This window comes from Melospiza georgiana, chromosome 1 (genome assembly GCF_028018845.1).
Source record: "Melospiza georgiana isolate bMelGeo1 chromosome 1, bMelGeo1.pri, whole genome shotgun sequence".
NCBI classification, from domain to species: domain Eukaryota; kingdom Metazoa; phylum Chordata; class Aves; order Passeriformes; family Passerellidae; genus Melospiza; species Melospiza georgiana.
In genome coordinates, this window is record NC_080430.1 from 53,077,076 (window position 1) to 53,085,623 (window position 8,548).

At 46.0% G+C, this 8,548-nt stretch overlaps 1 protein-coding gene across 2 annotated transcripts; it reads left to right on the forward strand.

The window, feature by feature from the left end:
- Window positions 1-2,720: 2,720 nt before the first annotated feature.
- On the forward strand, window positions 2,721-6,475 carry C1H7orf25 (chromosome 1 C7orf25 homolog). Of its 2 annotated transcripts, none has more exons than XM_058026618.1 (2): window positions 2,721-2,803; window positions 4,897-6,475. In XM_058026618.1, the coding sequence occupies exon 2, from the start codon at window positions 4,913-4,915 to the stop codon at window positions 6,179-6,181; it is 1,269 nt and encodes a 422-aa protein (XP_057882601.1). In that variant the 5' UTR covers window positions 2,721-2,803; window positions 4,897-4,912; the 3' UTR covers window positions 6,182-6,475. The 2 variants fall into 2 exon arrangements, with proteins under 2 accessions (XP_057882601.1, XP_057882609.1); XM_058026626.1 differs by lacking the exon at window positions 2,721-2,803 and adding an exon at window positions 3,685-3,843.
- Window positions 6,476-8,548: the final 2,073 nt, after the last annotated feature.

Genomic DNA, 8,548 nt, shown 5'->3' on the forward strand with positions numbered 1-8,548 from the left:
GACCTGTGCTTTCCAATGTCTGTCTTCTGATGGTTTTTGTTATCATCAGGTGAGTAAGAATTTCTGAAGCATGCCAGAAATGAATTTTTATTTCCTAATGTCAGAAATAAAAGCTCTGTCCAAATGGTTCATTAAGAGTTCTGCCAGATCACTTTTTGAGTACTCCACTCTGAAACCAGGCTGTACTCTGATTTTTATTCTAGAGAAAATAAAACAACTCAGATCTGAAACTGAAAGCTTTATATTGCTGCATCTTTGATGTAGAATATTTATGCACACTTAGTTTTTTAATGCTGTATAAATATTCAAGAGTTTTCTACATGCAAAAATGGATGTAGATACTTCAGAAATTGACTGCGGTGGTTTAGTTGTCTCTGCTAATAGAAACAGTTGATGAGCAAAGAACACCCTATGAAGGGTAGTTGAAACCCAAACAAGTTTCAAACCATGGTAAATACCCCTTGTTTTGTGTTAAAGGATATGAGTAGGCCTCTGGTCTATTGCCAGTGGTTTTCACTTGGATAAGCCAAGCTGGTGACTGTTTTTACACCATTAAGAACTGAGTCTCAAAGCTCATGGGTAATACTTAAAACCCTGCAGTGAATCAGAGTTCATGGCACTTGGTGCAGTTTGGAAAGAATATGCATACTATTTTGAATTCAGGCTTTATTTAGAGAATTAGATTGTTGTATAAACGGAGTTCCTAACATGCCTGGACTTGTTCAGCTGCCCAGCTGCAACCACCAGCAAGCTAAAGGTATCTCTGGGGTGATACACCACAGTTGCTGCCTTTGGCCCAGCAGCAAGGGTCAGACTGGCCCAGGCACAATCTAACTGGTAATATTGGGATTCATATTGCAATATTTGATAATTTCCTTGATGGTAGTCAGATAGACCTTAATACTACACTGCTCTGATGGAGAAAGTGGTGTGGTTTCAAGTGCAGGGTTCTTTTTTTAACTGCATGTGTAGAACAGTAGCTAAATTTTATCTACTATTTAAAGGGAAATCTTTAAACTGTAGAGACCTAAGTAACATATTTTTCCATTTAAAATCAAAGGAAATAGTATTTTTAACTTAAAGATGGATTTCTTAGATAAAATAATTTCAGGAGTAAGCCATACTACTGCAGTGGACTGCCAGATTATATGGTGATTTTGGTAATTTTCAAGAAGTGCACCCTTTAGTTACATGAGATTAGCTTTTTTTAAAATATTTTGTAGAAAATGCATAAAGGGGTCAAGGTGCAATAAGACAGACAAACATTGTTCCTTTGTGAGAAATGATAAATTACAGACTTGATTACTTCAGCTTACTATGAATTACAACTTTTGTGTCATTTCACATGTTCCTACTAATGCAGTCATCTGAAAGAACAAATAGACACTTGTCACTTGCAGCATGTAATGTTGATTTGCTTATTCTGGAAGAGGAGCTGCTCCAAGGTTCTCGGGATAGTGTGACACCTATGAGAACTGGGCTTTATTTAATGAAATAAAGCCCAAAACTGGGATTGGGATCTGAGAACCGCAACTTCAGTTAATGAAGTTAAACGTTAGAATGACATGGATCCTACTCCGTGCTCAAGTAGGATCATCTTAGAGCAGAGGGCACAGGATTGTGTCTAGACGGTTCCTGAATAGCTCCAGTGAGGTAGACTACTTCTCTAGGCAGCCTGTTCCAGTGTGCCATCACCACAGTAAAGGACATACACATGCAGTAAGCCCCTTACAACTTGCTTTGGCTAATTATTGTGTTGCAGATCTTGTGAAATCATTCAGACAAGTACCAGCACTCAGAAGCCAAGTCTCTCCCATGCTGTAAGGGAGTATTGCTGCATGGAGAGGAGTGGGAGCACAGCTCTGTCTGCTGCATGGAGGCAGGCAGCAACCTGGGGCAATATTGGGGACACTTCTCACATATTAATGGAATGGTTTAGTACAGCTCATTTTTGTTTTACAAATGTAAGGGACTCAACGTGCACAGATCCAATGCGCATGGAGCCAAGGCTGTTGCTTCTCCAGTGAAGTTGAATTCCAAGGCTAACTTGTCTCTGGCCCGTCTGTTCCCATTACTCCGTGCTATTGCAGCCTCACATTGAATATTGTGTGCTGTTCCAGGCATCACACTATAAGAAAGATACAAAGCTACTCAAGAGCATCTAAAGAGGGGCAACACAGATGGTGAAGGGCCTTGAGGGGAAGCTGTATGAGGAGCAGCTGAGGCCACTTGGTCTGTTCAACCTGGAGGACACTGAGAGGAGGCCTCATTGCAATTGCAACTTTTTCATGAGGGGAAGAGGAGGGGGATTCACTGATCTCTGTGGTGACCAGGGGACAGGGTCGAGGGGCTGGCCTAGAGCTGTGTCATGGGAGATTTAAGTTAGATATTAGAAAAAGTAATTCTTGACACAGAGGGTGGTTGGGCAGTGGAACAGACTCCCCAACACCACGCCTGACACAGTTCAAGTGGTTTTTACACAATACTCTCAGGCGCACGGTGTGACTCTTGGGGCTGTCCTGGGCAGGACCAGGAGTTGGACGCAATGATCCTCGTGAGTTCCTTCCAACGAAGAATATTCTGAGATTGCGTCTGACCTGATGTAATGCATTTCGCCCTTGAAGGGTTTCCGCGATAAGCCACGGGCACGGCGGGGAGCAGCGCCAGGCCGGGCGGGCTGGGGCCGTCGGAGCGAGGCGGGTGGTGCGGCTGTCCCCGCCCGGCGGCCCCGGGGGAGGTGCCGGGCTGGGCCGCGCCACGCCACGCCACGCCAGCCCGGACCGAGGGCTGTGGCCGCCGGGCTGTGAGTACGGGCTGCGGGGGCTGGCGAAAAGCGGCGGCCCCGGGGAACGGAGCGGGGCCGGGAGCCCCCGGAGAGGCGAGGCGGGCCCAAGCACATCGCGTCCCGGCAGTGACCGGGGGACGGGGGAAGAACAGGAGCGACAGGGGCCGCGTCCCCACCCGCCCGCTCCGCCGGAGCCGGCGTGTGGGCGGAGGGCGAGGCTGGGGGCGGCCGGGGGGCCGAGCCGGGCTGGGGCGAGCGCTGAGGGCGCCGTGCCCTCACCCGAGATGGCGGCGCGGCCTCCCCGGCGCGGCGAACACGTGATGGCGGAGCGGAGGGAGAGGAGGAGCGGGCCGGGCCGGGCCGGGCCGCGGGCGGGAGGGGCGGCCGGGGCCCCGATCCCCGCCCAGGGGAGATCGGGCCCTGGGGCGAAGGCAAGGAGGGCAAGGGGCGGTGTGTGACCTTGTGGCTGATAGTGGCGCTACCGCCCAGTAGTTGTGCTGAAAAAGTAGTTGCGTCTGTGGTTTTAGTGTCACTGCAGCCCTTGATTTATGCTCTGCGTTGAAGTGTGTGTGTGTGTGTGTGTGTGTGTGTGTAGGAGTTGTAGCTGCTGTGGGGAGAGGTGACCAGTTACTAATCATGAGGGTTTACTCATTGCATCACATTCAAGGATAAGCTTGTGGCAGTGGTAAAGACTTCGAGGGAGAAAGGCTGATTTTTCTGGCCTCGTGGTACTGTGAATGAAGAGCGTTAGTAAGTCGTCTTGGAAGGCATCAGGAATCTTGGCCATGAAGAAACAGGTGGAGATGCTGCTGATTCTGGATGGGGACCAGGCCAGTAGCAGTTAATGCTGGCCATGTTTCCACTTGGCCATAGGGCCAGGGAAGCCCACTGCTTGAAGGCAGCCCACTGTTTGAAGGCAGCCCACTGCTTGAAGGCAGCCCACTGTGTTGCCCTGGCAGAGCCTTTTGTAGGACCTGGCTATGTCTTGTTGCTCTTTTTCAGCTGGAGTTTCATTTATCTTGTCCTTTAATACCAGTTTACTTCAACATGCGAGTTAGGTAAGAATTACAGGAAGAATTACAGTGTTTATACTTGTAGTCAGGAGTCAAAATTTATTTATTTTACTATTCATAGTGGTTACTGTCTTAAATATGCTATTGTTTGGTGTAGTATGAATCCTACACTTTCAAAGACAGCACATATTCAGCAAAAGAATTCCAATCATACTTTCCTTAAGGAAGGCCTGCTAAAGTAATACAGATGTGAAAAAATAGATTTATCAGATGCAACCCAGTAAATCTCTTAGTAGAATTAGAAAACATAACAATTTTAGCATAGAGATTCTCCTGGTAGTAGAACTACAAATCATAGTCTGTCATGAGGCTGTGTAATAGAAACATATGATGGTTTGGGTTGGAAGGGACATTAAAGATCATCTAGTTGCAAGTCCCCTGCAGTGTGCTTGGACACCTTTTACTGTGGTGGCTTCTACTGCACCAGGTTGCTCCAAGCCCCCTCCAACCTGACCTTGACTTTTACCACTCCAGGGATGAGGCATCCACAACTTCTCTGGGCAACCTGTCCCAGTGCTTCACCACCCTCTGAGGGGTTCATGCACTGAGTTAAACAGTGCAGGTTCAAAGCTGGGTCTGTGTAAGCATGTTGGGTAGCTTTTAATTTTAATGGTAAGTGTGATGAGAGAGAGAGACAAGATTTGCTTATGGCATTAACTGTATTTCTGATTTTGCTCTGGATGGCAGCTTTTGCAAATGAGTTGTGAGGGTTAACATCCCTCTAAGTGACTGGCTGAGTGAAGATCTCTTATGTAGCAGGTGGGGGGAAACCACAAGCTTGCAAGGTCTGTGTGTAGATTTGAGTGCTACCTTGCTGAGAACTGGTGTCTTCTGAGGCTGTAGGTTAGATTTCTGAAGGTGAAGGAAAGGTATTGAACTCATCACTGGGACTTTGTGTTGAAGATCCAGTCCTTGTGCTTCACAATACCTGTTGCACTTAAGTCTACTGCAAGGCTGCAGTGTATACTGTTAGAAAGAACTCTTTAGACTGTTTTTATTCTTGGCCATGCAATAACACTCTTTCTTCTCACTTGACAGGAATAATGTTTCCAACATGTCTGTGCAGTCGCTGCTTTGTGAAAGAATTGCTGTTGCCAAAGACTTGATTAAGAGAGCGGAAGCCCTTTCCAAGTCCCAGAAAAGGAGAATAGAAGGTGGGGCAAAGCTCTGTAGCAAACTGAAGGCAGAGCTAAATTTCTTACACAAGGTGGAAGCAGGGAAAGTGGCCATTAAAGAATCCCATCTGCAGAGTACAAACCTTACCCACCTCCAAGCCATTGTTCAGTCAGCAGAGAACCTGGAGGATGTTGTCAGTGTCCTCCACGTCTTTGCTTACGAGGACAGGTTTGGAGACAAGCAGACACTGGTGGTAGATGTCGTTGCAAACGGAGGTCACACGTGGGTGAAGGCCATCGGTCGCAAAGCTGAGGCCCTGCATAACATCTGGCTGGGAAGGGGCCAGTATGGTGACAAAAGTGTCATTGAGCAGGCAGAGGACTTCCTGCAAGCAAGCCGTCAGCAGCCCGTGGAGTACAGCAATCCCCACATCATCTTTGCATTCTACAACAGCGTGTCCAGTCCTATGGCAGAGAGGCTCAAGGAGATGGGGATATCTGTGAGAGGAGATGTTGTTGCTGTGAACTCACTGGTGGAACCATCTGCAGAAAACGAGCGCCTTGACAGCAGTGAATCAGATGAAGAAGGCTCTGAACTCCTGCAGGTGACAAGAGTAGACCGGGAGAATTTAGTGGCCAGCATTGCTTTCCCTACCCAGATTAAAGTAAACGTCTGCAATAGAGTTAATTTGGACATCACTACCTTAATAACCTACGTCTCTGCGCTGAGCTATGGTGGCTGCTACTTTGTCTTCAAGGAAAAAGTGCTGACGGAACAAGCAGCCCAAGAAAGAAGAGAGAGAGTCCTGCCTCAGCTGAAGGAGTTCATGGAAGGAAAAGAGCTCTTTGCCTGTGAATCTGCTGTCAGAGATTTCCAGTCCATCTTGGAAACGCTGGGAGGACCTGGAGAGAAAGAGCGAGCTGCATTGCTTGTTAAAAGAATTAACGTGGTGCCAGATCAGCCTTCTGACTGTGCCTTAGGACTCGTGGCTAGTTCAAAAATCAACAGCCGCTCTTTAGCCATTTTTGGGACAGGAGACACTTTGAAAGCCATCACCATGACTGCAAACAGTGGGTTTGTGAGGGCAGCAGCAAACCAAGGAGTCAGGTTCAGTGTTTTCGTCCATCAGCCACGAGCACTGACAGAAAGCAAAGAATCTTTAGCCACACCTCTACCAAAGCGCTGCCCATCTGATAACGGAGTGTAACTCATTTAATGAGTTAGCAGTGGAAAATACTGCAGCTACTGCAGTGGAGGCATTTGGGGAAGCAGAAGAGTCATAGCAATACAGTTTTGGGTGTGTATCAATGATGACAGCAACTAGCAATGGAAGAGCTCCTCAAGGGATTTGTAATATTTTTACTGCTTCCTTGAGGTTATTTTTTGTCCAGCTGACCATTAATTTATTCACTAAAGTAATAACAAGTCAATGAAAATTTTTAACTGGCTTACAGTGCATTAATTGTATCCATCCCCATTAAAAAGTTCAGTTAAAGCACAAGTTACTGAGGTCTTGTTATTTTTGTCCTCCTCAGAGAGGTAAAATTCGTCATCTTAGATGAACTTTGGGCTTGACTTCCATGGAACTTAAATCTTTCTTTCCACTATTCCATCCAACGTTGGTTTTGGTTGGTTCAGGGGGACCTTGTGCAGAGACTTACGCCTTTTTGGGAGTGTGGTGTTTCGTGAAGATGTGAAAAGTAGCCATGAATAGAAACCAACTTAAGCCTTCCTTGTCTTATTGAAAGCAACCTCTATGTGTATACCAGGGTTAGGCTGAATTAGGCAACAGCTTTAAAATTCCTGGAAAAATCAGTTGGAGTTTGTTTGCATTAATATGTTGTTGCTCTTGGGCTGAACTGGACAGCCAGTGGTAGCAGACCAAGGAGGCACATCCGCTTCACTTTTCTCTTAGCCTTTGTCCAGCAAAGTCTTGCTGGTTGTAAAGCCCAGCTCAAAGCTTCAGATAGCAGAATCCTAGACTGAGCCAGGACCCAGGTAGTTTTTGATATTAGCATGCTCTTTGCTGAGGACTCATGGTGATCTTGAACCTGGCTTTGTTGCATCTGAATTACAAAGCCTCAGTGAGGTCCTTCAGTGTTGGAGTGATGGAGGAGATTTGCAGGGCATGTTCTTAAATCCTAGTTTGCTCTGTAGTAGAGAGAAGCCTTTTCGCTGGTGCTGTAATTGCTCTTTTTATTCCAAGTGTAGAATAAACAACTATTTCTTCTGCTGTATTTTTTTTTTCTTTGCCCAGAGAGATTTGCAGTTGTAGGGGTCTTTATCATGTTGGGGTTTTTTTCTGAATGCTGTAATGACAGCACTTGCTGTTTGGTATTAATTTTCATCAGTTTCCTAGTGGAAATCTTGAGATGTCAGAGTGAAGCTCCAAGCTATACATTTTTATCAGGTCAGTGAAAGAGATACCTGCTGAATATTTTATAGTCTGTTGTTCAACACAATTGCGTTGTTATGCAGCTTAATAGTTCAGGCCAAGAACATTCTCTTGCCACTCCACTCTAAATTTCTTCCTACAGTACAATGTATCTGCAGTGCTGCTTTTAGCTGTAGGCTCAAACCATTTCTTTCTGGTTGCTTAGCAGTGATGCAAAGATACTGGAATGCCAGCAAGACCACTCTGCCTTGTTCAGCTGAGTGAGCTGAACTCCCAAGGGGCAGAGGTGTACTTCTTGTTGGTGGGATTCTTGGTCTTCTCTTACTACACCTGTAGAGTAAAATGTTAGGAGTGTTCACCAGTGGTCACATGCTGCATAGCTTTACCTGAAGCGCTTAGTAATGTGGATGGCTGTCTGCTCTCTGTGCTCCCCATTTTCTGTGCGTCCCTGAAGTAGTTCACAAAGTTTAAGATGGGTGGAACTGGATTTTGGGTTTTGCTGCTTCAGCATCCAGTGTACTACCTGCAAGTTTCTCAGTTCCTCCTTGGTGAGTTCTAACAAAACATCTGGCTTGTTCCTACAGTGTAACACAGTGTAATGAAACCTCATGGCAGGATTCATCTCCCACTGTATCCATTAATTTTCTTGAAAGTTCTTCTGAAGGGAGAGGAGGACCAACCCAATGAAACAATAATATATTGGCTGTGCTGCAGAAATGCAAGTCTGTCTTAGTAGTTAGCAGTGCAAGCTTCACCATGTGGGAGCTTAGAGAGGTAGTAAGCTATCATGGTGTGATGCATTTACCAGACATAACCAGAGATGTCTGTGAAGTGTTACAAACGACTGGAAGAAAAGTACCTTTAATTTCTGCCATGTGAGCTCTTAGTCTGGACACCTGTGTGATGTTTTTTCCTCTGCAGTAGGTGTGGGAATAGGGCTTGGGGAGGCTATCTGTCTAAGAGAAAAAGAACTGTGTGTTTCAAGACTGTGTTTGTCTTGCATCATGTGTCCTGAAAAAGGGTACAGGAAACCTCCTAGTTAATAATTTATGAACAAATAACATGGGAGGGAGGGGTTCTTTTTGTCTGCAGCTCAGTGCTGTAAAAGTTGAGGTTCCAAAAGACAGCTTACTATTTTATAGATTCACAAAATGTTAAGGGGTTGGAATGGATCTTAAA